General features: G+C 58.7%; 3 protein-coding genes across 6 annotated transcripts; all 3 read left to right on the top strand.

Annotated features, from left to right (window-relative positions):
* Positions 1-1,471, top strand: RETN (resistin). Of its 2 annotated transcripts, none has more exons than XM_046638115.1 (4): positions 1-127; positions 304-431; positions 802-879; positions 1,203-1,471. In XM_046638115.1, exons 1-4 carry the CDS (start codon positions 15-17, stop codon positions 1,337-1,339), a joined length of 456 nt encoding a protein of 151 aa, XP_046494071.1. In that variant the 5' UTR covers positions 1-14; the 3' UTR covers positions 1,340-1,471. The 2 variants fall into 2 exon arrangements, 1 of the variants encoding a protein (XP_046494071.1); XR_006885078.1 differs by having other exon boundaries at positions 115-127; positions 728-879; positions 1,203-1,272.
* Positions 1,472-6,016: 4,545 nt separating this feature from the next.
* MCEMP1 (mast cell expressed membrane protein 1) lies at positions 6,017-8,776 on the top strand. The gene is made up of 7 exons (XM_046638081.1): positions 6,017-6,148; positions 6,427-6,516; positions 7,081-7,209; positions 7,404-7,454; positions 7,545-7,691; positions 7,977-8,039; positions 8,151-8,776. The coding sequence occupies exons 1-7, from the start codon at positions 6,061-6,063 to the stop codon at positions 8,162-8,164; spliced, it is 582 nt and encodes a 193-aa protein (XP_046494037.1). The 5' UTR covers positions 6,017-6,060; the 3' UTR covers positions 8,165-8,776.
* Positions 8,777-9,516: 740 nt separating this feature from the next.
* Positions 9,517-11,731, top strand: TRAPPC5 (trafficking protein particle complex subunit 5). 3 transcript variants are annotated; one of them, XM_046685950.1, is made up of 3 exons: positions 9,517-9,571; positions 10,766-10,908; positions 11,120-11,731. In XM_046685950.1, the coding sequence occupies exon 3, from the start codon at positions 11,129-11,131 to the stop codon at positions 11,693-11,695; it is 567 nt and encodes a 188-aa protein (XP_046541906.1). In that variant the 5' UTR covers positions 9,517-9,571; positions 10,766-10,908; positions 11,120-11,128; the 3' UTR covers positions 11,696-11,731. The 3 variants fall into 3 exon arrangements, with proteins under 3 accessions (XP_046541906.1, XP_046541907.1, XP_046541905.1); XM_046685951.1 differs by lacking the exon at positions 10,766-10,908 and having other exon boundaries at positions 9,519-9,571; XM_046685949.1 differs by lacking the exon at positions 9,517-9,571 and having other exon boundaries at positions 10,752-10,908.
* Positions 11,732-13,501: the final 1,770 nt, after the last annotated feature.

Below are 13,501 nucleotides of genomic sequence, written 5' to 3'. Positions count from 1 at the left end.
CCCAGGTGTTGGCCATGGACTTATTAGCCAAGACAGGAAGCCTCACGCCCAGAGGCCTTAAAAAGGGAGATGTGGCAAGGGCGGGAAGTTCATGCCCAAGGTTTGGCCTGCTGAGTCCACCAAGAGGGTAAGTGACAGCTGCTCCTGGCCCTGCCTCGACCCCAGCCAGGGGACCCGGGGCAGAGCTGGGCGTCCAGCCCCGTCCTCCACAGGGACCCAGGACTCCAGATCCCACTCGCTCTGTGGCCCTGACCCGCCCCAGGATGGGAAGGGGCTGAGCCAGCTGTGGGTTCCCTCTCACAGCCCCTGCAGGATGAAGGCCCTCTCCGTCCTCCTCCTCCCTGCCCTGGGACTGCTGGTATGCGGTGAGACGCTGTGCCCCGTGGATGAAGCCATCAATGCGAAGATGGGGGCTGGTATCAGCTCGCTAAGTAAGGACCTTCACATTCAACCTGAGCACTCTTGACCTGGAGTGAAGAGCATCAGGCCAGCCCCAACCCCAACCCCAGCCGCAACCAAACCTCAAGTTCCAGCCTAACCCTAAGCAAACCTCAGCCTCAAACCCAACCTAACCCCAACCCAGCCCCACCTTTGACCACAGCCCCAAACCCTTCTTCCTCTAAAACACTCAAGTCAAGACAGAATCCAGCGAGGTAGTGAGCAACCCACCACCTGGGCATTCCCCAGGGGAGTTTTCCTGACCCCATGCCTCCCTCCAACCCGCTAGGGCCTGGGCACCATGAGAATGGGGCAGGGACAGCTTGGTCTCACAGTGCACCCCTCCATCCCTCCCGGCTCCAGTTCTTGGGGTAATAAGGCGTGTGAACCTGGACTGCAGGAGCATCAGTAACCGCGGGGACCTGGCCACCTGCCCCAGAGGTGAGTACAGAAGTCCACTGTCCAGGCTCTCACCTCTGTCCCCAATACCCTGGAACCACCTCCCCCCATGTCCAGCCTCTGTTTCTCTAGGATCCTGGACTCCCAGCGTGTACTCCCCTAGACTCCTGGGCCGAACCCCCAGCCTGCTCCCTCCTCCCCATCTCTGGGACCCCATATCCCCAGGACACTGATGTCCAAGCCCCCAGTCCCCCGCAGCCCACACATCCGGCTCCCATTCTCTGCCATGGGAGCCTCCAGCCCCGTGGACCCCTACCCCTGCCCCGGGCCCAAGGGGATCAAGCTCCCTCCCCCGACTCCCGCAGGCTTCGCAGTCACTGGCTGCACGTGTGGCTCCGCCTGCGGCTCGTGGGACGTGCGCGCCGAGACCACCTGCCACTGCCAGTGCGCGGGCATAGACTGGACCGGAGCGCGCTGCTGCCGCATGCAGATCGCCGCCTGAGGCCGCGCGTGCGCGGCGCGGGCCAGAGGGGTGGGGCCAGGCCTCGGGGGTGGGGCCAGGCTTCTGGGGGCGGGGCCAGGTCCCGGGGGGGGGCGGGGCTGGAAGTAAACCCTGAGAATATGATGGAAAAGATGTGGGCGCTGTGCTGTGTCTTTTGTGGGGTGTTGGGGGCTGAGCTGGCGTCTCCGAAAAGAGCGGGGCGCACAGACAGCGGAGGGAGGCGAGGAGGGGGGGTGACCGCGACTTTCTTCTGCGCCATCCCCTCTCCTCCCATGTCCCTTACCTCCACCTCTGAGAATGGGGCTTCAACTTCCTCTAATGCTACCCACACCCGAGATCCCGGCCTCCTTCAGGAAGGGACGTGAAGGTTACCTTTGAGCCACCTTGATGGTCACCCTCGGGTCTCGGGCCTCCCGGGAAGTTGCTGGGTCGTTCTCCCCCACTTCCCACAAGGAGGCTTTATCCGGGGTCTGGCTCTGGACGGCACAGGGACCCCCTTCCCCCACCCCACATACACTCCAGGGCCCCAAGCCCCCAGCAGCCCCAGGGCCAAGGTGCATCCCTGAATCATCTCTCAGCCCAGAGCCCTGAGCCCCCACGCCTCCCTACCCACCCGTGTCGAGGGACCCGCAAGCCGCAGGCAAAGCTGGGTTGTGGACAAGAAAGAATCTTCACAGGGGCCTACCTGAGGCCACGCGCCACAAGTTCACGTCTTCACACGTGCGGGAGCGGTTTCGCGTAGTTACAAGCTGCGGCACCCAGGGGCACGTGCGCCCTCGTGAACGCTCAGATATGGAAACTCAGGGCAGGGGACTTTGGTTGTTGGCGCGTGCCTGGTGCTTAGAAGACCACATAGTGGGAGGTCAGGAAATGTCTGTTGAATAAATAGCCACATAGGTGCACACCCTACACATACAGTTACACATGGCCATGTGCACACACAGTACACAACCCGCTTACATGGTCACGCAGAGACACTATGCCCACAGACACACACCTGGACACAGGAAGGCACCCCGAAGCACACACACATGCCCTTTGTGGGGGAGGGGGTCGGGGACACAGGGACACATAGATGCCCCAGAGAGACTCTCATGCTTCCAACATCAAGTCCCCATCTCAGCCTGGATGACACTGGTTCCAGTCTGGACTTTGCCCTTGAAGGCAAACCCCTAGCATCCCCCAACTCAGCTCCCTGGGGGCACAAATCCAGGTGATTTAAGGTTTAGTTTCTCCCTGGGAATCCTAACCCAGGAGTCTTAATATCCAGCCCTTGTGAGGGCTAATCTTCCTCAAGCAAAAAAAAAAATAAATAAAAATAAAAAAGAGCGAGGAAGATTGGCAACAGAGTTAGCTCAGGGCGAATCTTCTTCAGCAAAAAAACCCCCCCAAAATCAAGCCCCTGTGAGATGCAGACACAGACTTCAGAACACATGGTGCCCAATCTTAAAAGGGACCTCAGACTTAAATGTCACAGTTCCAGCAGCAGACTCCAGGGGCTGATGAACAGGTGTTAGGGTGGGGTCCTGTTGTTGGGGATGTTCTGGACTCCTCTCCCACTGCCACCCACTCCGTATGATGGCACAGCCCCTTGCCTGATCCCGGAGGCCATGAGCTGAGATCATGAACACTCTTGGGGCCTGTGGAGCCCACCCAGAACCCGACTCAGAGTTTTCCCTCCCCGGTCCTCCCTCCTTGCCCCACTGCGGCCATGGGGTTGGGGTGGGGCCACTGAGTCAGAAGTATGTCCAGGACCCCCTCTCTCTTCTTCATTGACGTAGAGGGGGGAGTCCTCCCTTGTCCCTAGACCCTGATGTTAATGCCTTTAACTCCAAGTTCCACTCAATTGTCCCCTGTTTCTGGACCCCACGAAGGGTCTTCTCAGAGCCCTCAGTTCCAACACAGTCATCCTCCTGTCCCAGGGTGCAGACGTAGAGATCATATCTTACTGCCTATGTGACCTTGGACAGGCAAGTCCCCTTCTTGAGCGTCTGTTTCCTCATTCATCAACAGCCCAGCCCCCTGTGGTAGCCAAGATTCTTCTAGTTGCAAGTGCCACAGACTCCACTGCAAGCTAACTTGAGCAAAAGTAAAAGGAAGTTTCTGGATTATGTAACGGAGAGGCCCAGGGTTAGAATAACAGACTCAGGTATGGCTGGATCCAGGGTCTCAAATTATGTCTCCAGGACCTGACTCCTTCTTCGGTCTGATTTCCTCAGTGCTGCCTTCATTCTCAAGCAGGTTCTCCCCTATCACAGGCCCTGGCTTACATCCTTCCAGCCTGACAGTGCCAGTGAAGGCAAAAAAGGAAAGAATGCCTTTTTTTTTTTCCCCCTGGTTAACCCAACAATCGTGCCAAGCTTGAGTTTCATTGGCTGAGTCTGGCTCATTTGCCCGCCCCAATGCCAAATCTTAGACCCTGATGGGCTGGGCCTGGATCCTAGGCCCATTCTAAACCAATTCCTGGTTTAAGGTTGGCTGGACTTGAGACATATTGTCTTTCTTACAGGAAAATCGAGACTATTACCCCATGAAAGTGGCTGGTCAGGAAACTTCACGGAGCCCTGTCAGGCCACAGTGACACGGTTGACGTGGGCTTCCGGTTTCGTGGCTCCCTTTTTCCCCCCTCTCCCTCCCCCCTCCCCGAAGTCGAGAGGGCTGGAGCCTGGTCTAAGCCCCGCCTGAGCCAGAGAAACGTGCAACGCTGAAGCCCCGCGCCTGCAGCCGTCCATCAGAGTAGAGTCAGCTCCCCATTGGTCCGTTTCCTCCGCGGCTGCTATATCAAAAGGCGGTCTAATGGCTCAATGGGGGAGAGAAGTTAGCATCGAATTACCACTAAACCGGTCTGCCTTGAGCTGACAAGATGAGCAATAACTGAGGAAACAAAATATTATCTTCACCAGATCTTGGGGACCATCCCAAAGTTATCTTGAATTAAATCACCTATTTTAAGCCTAAAACATACTTCCTGCACATAGAAAGTCTTTTACTTATTTTTTTTCCAAAGGGAGAAAACTGCAATTCTCTCGAAAAGCGCTGTCCAACGCGGCAGCCACCGAACACTTGAAATGTGGCCGAATTGAAACGCATCTTAAGTGTGAATACACATTTGATTTCAAAGACCTAATACCAACCCCCCCCCCCCAAAACAGGTTAAACATCTCAATTTTTAAGTATCGTCTACATCCTAAAATGATAATATTTTGGGTATATTATGTTAAATAAAATATATTATTAAAATGAATTTAGCCCGTCTCTTCTTATTTTTTCAAGGTGGCTGCTACAAAATGTTTCAACATGTGGTTCACATTGTATTTCTTTGAGAAGGCACTGCTGTAAAGAGAAAATTCCCTATGCACTTTGTGTTATTTTTATCCCCAGTTTTCAAGGTCACATAGACACAGGGAGAGCATTAAGATACCCTCTAGATACTAGGAACTCCTGAATATGTATATTTCTCTAGGCATTAAGCATATGAATGAGCGTGCGCTGTGTATACTGAGCAGATGGGTGACTCAGGGTGTTCGGGAGTGTGTGTGAGTCTGGGGAAGCGAGCAGATGTGTGGATGAGCGTGGGTGTGTTTCTGAGTGTTTCTCCGTCTGGGGTCTCCTGGTTGACGGGAAGCTGTACTTCCGGGATTGGGTCAAAGCCAGGGATGGGGGCACGTGTCTGGCCTTAGTCCCAGATGTGGGTGTGGAGTTCCAGTGGTTAGCCGGTTGCCTCACATCTGTTCCTTTCCTCCAGGGGATCTTGAAGAAGTAGAAAGTCTTGGGGTGGAGCTGAGGGGCGGGACTGGGGTAGGAGGGAGGAAGGTGTGGGGGGCCCCGGAATCCTGTCTTCAAGGCTGGCTGCCTCTACTCTGAGAGGTGGGACTCTGAGGTGTCACAGCCTCTCTCTTGAGAGCGAGAGAGGAGACGGGAGGATGAAGTCCATCCAGGTAGACACACACACACACACAGCGCTTCCTGTGAAGCTCCTGACCATCCTTTTTTTTAAACAAAAATTATTATTATTATTTTTAAGGTATGCTTTTTGGTGAGGAAGATTGGCCCTGAGCTAACATCTGTTGCCAATCTTTCTCTCTCTCTTTTTTTTCTCCCCAAAGCCCCAGCACATAGTTGTATATCCCAGTTGTAAGTCATTCCAGTTCTATGTGGGATGTCACCACAGCGTGGCTTGATGAGTGCTGTGTAGGTCTGCTCCCAGGATCAGAAGGAGAGAACCCCGGGGCTGCCAAAGTGGAGCACACAAGCTTAACCACTCGGCCATGAGGCCGGGCCCCTAAAAAAATTATTTTTATTGAGTATAATTGACATATAACATTGTGTAAGTTTAAGGTGTCCAACGTGTTGGTTTGATCATTTATATACTGCAATATGATGACCACTGTAGCATTAGCCAGCATCTCTGTTACAAGTTCCTAACTAATCTATTCTATCTCCATCATCTATGGACCCTTCTTGGTCCTCCCTGAGACCAAGGGTCTCCTAAGTCCCATCTTGATCTGGGGGGGGGGGGGGGGGGGGGGGGGGTGCGGCGGGGGGGGGGGGGGGGGGGGGGGGGGGGTGGGCGGTGAGGATGCTCCAGGGTGGGAGGGTCCTGGATCCCTGAAAAGAGGAGGCTGGCCTCTCCTTCCTCCCCACACCCCAACCCGGAGGTTTCCTCATCTGCCGCAACACCTTCCGGTGGGTGGGGATGTGTGTGGACAACTTGGTGCGCCATGGAGGCTGAGGAAATCTACATGAACCGGGAGGTCAAGATGCAGGCGGCAGCCTTCAAAGAGAAACGGGGGGCCCCAGCCAATAAAGGTTAGGCACTTCGGGGGCGGGGAGGGAGGGGAGAGACCAAGAGGGAGAAGTTGAGCTGGGAGAGAGAAGAACCTGAACGTGGGGACTAGAGAACTCCTTCCCCTACCCAGAATGTGTGTGTGTAGATCTTAGCCCCCCCACATCTTATCTTTTACCTCCAGAAATTTCTTGTGTGCAGGGGTTTGGTGAACCAAGATCTCTGAGCTCCCCTCCACCCTCACCCCCACCCCAGAACTCCAGGCAGCTTTCCACAACCCCCCCTACTGACCCATCTACAGGTGCAGGTGACCCCAACTATGAAAATATTGTCTTGAACTTCAGAAACCGGGACCAGCCAAAGAGTGCCCATTCATCGCCCAAGAATCAGGGTAAGTAGTCAGTCACCAGCCCACATCCCACAGGCTTGGGAGGGGCACATGGGAGGGCACTGCAGGGATGAGGGGCAGCATGTGGAGGTCAGGGTCAGTGGTGTGGGGTGTGGTGGCATCAAGGCTTGTGTGTGACAGCGGTGGGGGGCAGCTTTGCAGGTGGCAATGATGATGGTGGTGGTGATTGGGCTGGTGGAAGTGTTGGTGAAGGTTTGGGTGGTGGTGATGCGGAGTAGGTGACACTAAAGTGGATCAGGAAGGAATCACTGAGCGCTGATGAGGGTGCTGATGACGCCTGTTGATGGGGACAATGCTGGCAACAATGGGCATGGATACTGGTGGATGTTGGTGATGAGAGTGGTAAGGGGGGGCTTCATGGTGATGTCTGGTGATGGTGGTGGTCAGGGTGCATTTTGGTGGCAGTGTTGTTGATGGTCACAGCTGGTTATGGTACTGGGAAGAGAGGGTGTAGGTGACAGAGCCGTTGATGGCGTTCGAGTCAGTGCTGATGGTCCACGTGGCGGTGTTGGGCCCTGGAGGTCACTTGAGCTGCCTCTGCTCCAGTCCCCTCCCGGTCCAGGTCACTCTTGAAGTCTTCCCAGGTCCCCCACTGGTTACACACAGCCCTCCTGAGCCTGTACATTCTCCTCACCCTGGTCTGCATCATTCTCTTGGCCTTGATCCTGGTGAAGAGTGAGTGGGCTTGTTTTTTGTTGTTTTTGGTTTTTTGGTGGCAGGGCCAGGGGCTGGGGAAGGGCAGAGGGGTCCTCAGGAGCTGGGGGGGGGGGGCCCAGTGTTCCCACTCTCCCTTCCCCCACCCCTGCTCCCAGGACGGTAGAGCTGGGGCCCTTCAATGGTTTTCCTGCCTCTCCCCGTGTCCTCAACAGATTTGGAGACAAGCCAGGAGCTGCTGCACTTGAAAAGAGAGCTCTCCAACGGTGAGGGGAGGACCTGGGGCAGGCCCGAGGGGGCGGGGTGGGGGAAGGGAGGGCAGTGGTGACATAGACATCTCCACTCCGCACCCTCAGTCTCCCTCTTGGTGCAACAGTGCCAGGAGGAACAGAAGCTGAGCAGGGAAGACATCCTGAAGAACATCATAGCGGTCAAGAAGAACATCGGCATGGTCCAGGACAAAGTCCAGCACATGAATGACAATCTGAAGGGCCTGTCAAAAGGTGCCTTTACAGACCTTCACCAGGCAAATCTATCTCCGTGCCCAGTGTCAGGCTGGGTGCTGGGGATCGTGGAGGGGACAGCAGGGGTCCCGCCCTCCCAGAGGGCAGGGTTGGGAGGGGTGATGGATATCACCCTCTGTGTAACTTAGAGGGTATTTAAATGCTGCTGGGAACCCCAAGTACATGGGCTCGGCAGCACCCCAGGCTGGATGTCACGCAGAGAGGTCTAATAAAGATGGCGGCCTGTCTGAGGCCCCATTTCAGCTTTTCCTTCCACGCCCCTAGATGTAAGTAACATCACGACGAACGTAAAGAAAATCTTTGGGGAGCTGGAGAAGCAGGCAAACAGTAAGTTGGGGCCACGGGAGGTGGGTGACTGGGGAGCCCCGGATTCGGCCCCAGTTTCTCTCCGAGGGGCGGGATCTGCCTGACGTCAGGTCCCCACCTGCTTCCCCCCAGAGCCCACACCTTGATCAATGACATCAAAGCCCTGGCTGCCACATGGAGGATGGGGCGGTGCCTTCCCTTGAAGATGGAAAATGGGGGCCCCAGCCTGGTCTGAACCTGTTCTTCATTCCCACATATAAAAAAATCACGTGTCATGGTGAATGCGTGTTGTCGAGTTGTGGAATTGCGTGTGTGCCTGTGTGCGTGTGTAGGGTGGTTAGCATTTCATGGAGGGCGAGCATTTTGGTGCGTCCCACAGGAAGGGGTCATGGGTACATATTAAATGCAGGAGTCACAGCGAGTGTGGGGGCGTATTGTGTGTATTGTGATGTGTTGTGAGTGTAATGCACATCACGGTGGGTGGCTGTGTCACCACAAAGATAAGTCACTGTGAGTGTGGGTGCTGGCAACGTGTGTTGCCCTGTCGGTGTAAATACACAAGTGTCCTGTAGTATGTTGTATGTACAAATGTGTCATGGCGGAGGTGTGTGTGGAGCACACTGTAAGAATGTATCGCTGTAACTGTGGGTGTCATGGTGTGTCATTACCCGTTCCCGCACGAATGAATATGTGTCAACGTGAGTGAGCCTGATTATATCACTGAGGGTGTTTAGAGCATGTACACGTGTGTGTCTATGTTTCTGCACTCACATTTTGTGATTCATGAAGATAAAGGCCAAGGGAAAACAATGTGGCTCTCAGATCTGTTATTGGGGCCACTGGGGGGCTTTGGGACCCGGTGGGGCAGGGTCTCCAAGTGTTGGAACTTGGGGAATGGGGAAAGTCACACAGTAAACTGTGGGTGCAAGAGGGTGTGTGAGAATGAATGCCCCTGTGGGTCCCTGTGTGTCCATGAACATGGCCTCAGGAAGTAAGTGAGCCCCCGTGCCCTGGAGGGGGTGTCCATGAGGGTTTGTGACCTGATACGCATAATGTCTCCCTAAGTGTGCATGAGCCCGTGGATATATGAGCTTCTAAGCATGTACCCACGGGTGTATGTGTGTTTGTGAGCGTATCTGTCCACTGAGCATGTATCCATGAGTGCACACGGCCCTAAGTGTGCTATGCCCACGGCTCATGGATGTGTGTGCCCCTAAGAGAACGTGTGCCCAAGGACATACGTGCGTCCCTAAGACAAGAGAAAGTGTGCCCAAGGGCATAGGTGTGCCCCTGAGACAAGGAGACATACGCCCAAGAGCACACACGTGCCCCTGAAACAGAGACGTGTGCCCATCGTCAGGCGTGTCCCACTGAGCACGGGCTACCGAGACCAGGGAGGCACCACGGACACGCGCGCCCCCGCGCGGCCGCTCTCGGGAATCACTGCGCGTGCGCGCCCCGCCCACAAGCCCGTCCGGCCGCCGCGCCTGCGCACGCGCGGCCTTTTACGGCGCCGTAAAGCAGCTCGGCCGAGCCGACGGCTGCAGTTCTCGGTGAGACCCCAGCGTTCGCGTTCCCGCCCCGCCTCGTCCGCCCCTCCGACCGCTCCCCGCTGGCCTGTGGGTCCCGGGCCAGGGTCTCGGCGTCCGCGAGCCCCGCCCGCCCACTTCGGCCCACCCGGGGGAACCGCGAGGAGGGTGGGCTCCTCCCGGGTTCCGGCGCCCGGGTGCAGGCCGGGGCTGGGGTCTCGGGGCCCCGCCTTCCGCGGCTCAGCTCACCAACCCCCATCGCAGCCCGGGGCAGGGGTGTCGACATTCCCCTCCCATCCCGCGCCCTGGGCCCTCCCCATGGAGGCGGCGGCGGCCAGGAGTCCCCGGGACCCCGCCCCCGCCGGTCCGCTGGCCTCCCCATCCCCCACGCGGACCTCGTTGCCGCCATCTCTGCACCCCCAGACCCCTCCGGCCTCTGGCCCCGGCCCTGCATGCCAGGGGCGGGCTTCTCAGCTCCCCCTCGCGACCTCACCCTTGGCGGCGGCTTCACACCTGAGGGGGCGAGGTGGGGGGGCGGAGGGAGGGAGTCTCAGCGCTCGCTCTGGGGACCCCTTTCCGTTTCCCCCCGTCTCCCCTCCCCGCTGCCACTCCCTCCGGAGAGCCACAGTGTGGAGGTCTCGGCGCCCCCTGGGGGTTTTCCCCATCAGCCTCCTTCCAGTCTCTTCCCTCACCGATCGCTGCGGCTATATTCGCTGGAATGGGGCGACCACAGCCTCCCCGCCCCCTCAGGTTCCCCCAAACTCCGGGTCTGACAGTCCGCCCCCTCCCTCTTGTTTCCCACGGTCCTGCTAGCTACCTTGCTGGAGAGCATGGGAATCGGGGGCTCCCAACGCCTCTGCGCCCCCCCTTCCAGTCTTTGTTCCGAATGCAGGCTCATCCGCGGCCCAGGGGGGCGCGCTTCGTGCGTGGGGGCGCGGGCTTGGAAGGGTTCCCAGCGTCCCCTCTGGTCGGCCCCCTCGTCTGTATCTCGTCTGTGCCCTCAACCCTCCTGGCCTTTGGTCTTGACACCCCCCCCCCCCCCCCCCCCCCCGCCGTTTCTCTCTGCCTTTCCGCCTTGGGAAGTCAGCGCTGCTGGAGCGCACGGCGGGGGAGGGACAGTTGCCCGTGTCCTCGCACAGTCGCCCATCCTGGTCCCCTCCCTGCCCTAGGTCTGACGCCCCCCTCCCCCATGCATTAGTTTTCTAGTTACTCCCACAGGTGGCGGAGTGGGGCACGAAGGTGCTTTTCACATACGAGGAATCACCTGGAACTCGAGGGCCGGGGTGATTTCCAGCGTCCCCTCTGATTCGCCTCTTGTCTCTGCTCCCCGCTTCCCCGCCTGAGCCGTCTCCTCGCTAAGGGTATAAGCCCACCCGTTCCCCAGTTTGTCCTTCCCTGACTAGGTGTAATGGAGGCGCCTTTACGCGCAGGTAGATGCCCCCTTTCTTTGCCATCATCTCTTCCCACGTGGGAAGTCAGCGATAGAGCACAGGAGCGGGGTGGGCCGGGGCGGGGGGGTCCCAGGGTTCTCCCCCGCGCCCCTGACCCCGGTGTTTCCTCGCGCCCCCGCAGGGCGGCGGCATGGAGGCGCGCTTCACGCGCGGGAAGTCGGCGCTGCTGGAGCGCGCGCTGGCGCGGCCGCGCACGGAGGTGAGCCTGAGCGCCTTCGCGCTGCTCTTCTCCGAGCTGGTGCAGCACTGCCAGAGCCGCGTCTTCTCCGTGGCCGAGCTGCAGGCGCGCCTGGCCGCGCTGGGCCGCCAGGTGGGCGCGCGCGTTCTGGATGCGCTGGTGGCTCGCGAAAAGGGTGCCCGGCGCGAGACCAAGGTGCTGGGCGCGCTGCTCTTCGTCAAGGGCGCCGTGTGGAAGGCGCTCTTCGGCAAGGAGGCCGACAAGCTGGAACAGGCCAACGACGACGCGCGCACCTTCTACATCATCGAGCGCGAGCCGCTCATCAACACCTACATCTCCGTACCCAAGGAGAACAGCACGCTCAACTGCGCCAGCTTCACGGCGGGCATCGTGGAGGCCGTGCTCACGCACAGCGGCTTCCCCGCCAAGGTCACGGCGCACTGGCACAAGGGCACCACGCTCATGATCAAGTTCGAGGAGGCGGTCATCGCCCGAGACCGAGCCCTGGAGGGCCGCTGACCCCGCGGGAGATAAAGGTTGCGGAGCGCCCCCTTCCGAGTGTGTCTTGTGTTTTGTGTGGGGGGCCTCGGAGCTCCACTCCACGCCGGGACCCAGGCAGGTTTATAATACACTGGGGAGGGGCCGGGGGCCGGGTCTGACCCAGTTAGGCTTTCAGAGAGGGGTGGGGGTTAGGGGAGGCCAGGGGCGGTGCTGGGAAACCCAGGCAGAAGGAGCAGCTGGTGCGGCTGGAACGGGGAGAAGGCCGGCGCTTTCTGGGATCACAGCTGGAGGCCCGGCTGGGGCGGGGTGGAGGGCCTCCCTTAGACCGGGGAGTGGCGCACCTTTTGTGAAGGACCCGCTAGTCCCACAATTTATGCCTGCCCGCCTGTCCCTCTGTCCAGCTTCGGTGTCACAGCAGGAGATCAGCGATGGGTGTGGCTGTGTCCCAGCAGCGCAGGACGGGGGTGGTTTGCAGACCTCTGCTTTAACCCCTTGTTACCCTTGCTGCGGTAGCAAGATCCCGGGCGCGGCCTGTGCACCTCGGCGACAAGCAGGGCCCCTGGGCACAGTCTTAAATCTCGCGTGGCTGGGCCCCAGCCCCAGAGTTTCCGATTCTGCAGATCTTGGGTGGGGGGGCCGAGGATTTGCATTTCTAACAACTTCCTAGGAACTGCTGTTGCTCCGGGGGCCACACTTTGAGAACTCTGACCCTGGTTCTCAGGGCGGAAATGGGCGGGCTCATTCGGAGTCACCTGGATGCTTAAAATATCCTGAAGTGAATGTCTAAACCCGTGATCGGCGTCCGAACACGTGTTCCTTGTTAAAAAAGGAAAATATTACGCTTCAGGTGACGCTTCCTCTCCTTTTTGTTCCCCACTCTCCGCCCCGCTCACTCCTCTTCAGGGTAACTCCTGCCAGACTTTTGGGGAAATTGTTCAAGATCTCTCTCGCCAGCCCTCACCCCCGCCCCAGGACCTGAAAGGGAACCCCAGGGGCTCCGGCTGGGTCCCCCTCATTGCTTATGAGAAGGGTTGAAGGGGATGGGGTGGGTGCAGGTTTTCGATTTGCCGTTGGGGTGCTCCATCTGGCTGCCTCGTGGAGGGCGGCACAGACGGGGAGACCGGGGACAGTTTGAGTCACCCAAGCAGGAGGTGACGAGCCAGGGGGGCTTCAGCACGTTGTGAAGACCAACAGAAGAAATAAAACCACTGAGCACCCACTGTGTGTGGCGCCGGATGGTCAGGACATAGCTCTGGGCTGGGGGAGGGGAGGGGGCCCAAGGGAGCTGGTAGAGGGGATGGCCAGGGTGGCAGCCTGCACTGGGCTGGGGGGCAGGGCAGAGACGGAAGCCACCGGCCTGGAGGAGGGAGAGCTGAGGGTGGGGTGCTGGGAGGCCAGATTTCAGAGGGAACTGCAGGAGTCTGGGTCTAACAGCCCTATCAGGGACCCTGGCAAGAGTGGCTTCCAGGGCCTGCTGCTGGGGGACAGGTGGGGCAGATGGCAGGAGCGAGAGGCGGAGGGCAGGGGCAGCGTGGCCAGCTCGGTCCACAGGCCCGGGAGTGAAGGATGCCAGAGAGAAATAGGGCCGGAGGGAGGAGGTGGGGCCGGTCCCCAAGGGAGGGCTTGGCAGCTGGGAGAGGAGGGCCTGGGGTCTGTTTCTGCCTGCCGAGTATGAGGAGGGACTTGGCGGAGAAGGAGAAAGTTTGGGACAAGCTGCAGGGCCGTGGGGCTGGACCCCGGTTTGCGGCAGGGGAGGACAGGGAGAAAGAACAGGCGGCTGTGCTCCTCAGGGTCCCGTCACGGTGGTTCTGGCTTAGGATGCTT

This window comes from Equus quagga, chromosome 14 (genome assembly GCF_021613505.1).
Source record: "Equus quagga isolate Etosha38 chromosome 14, UCLA_HA_Equagga_1.0, whole genome shotgun sequence".
Taxonomy (NCBI): domain Eukaryota; kingdom Metazoa; phylum Chordata; class Mammalia; order Perissodactyla; family Equidae; genus Equus; species Equus quagga.
The sequence above is the reverse complement of the archived record's forward strand: the minus strand, read 5'-3'. Positions and strand labels throughout refer to the sequence as shown.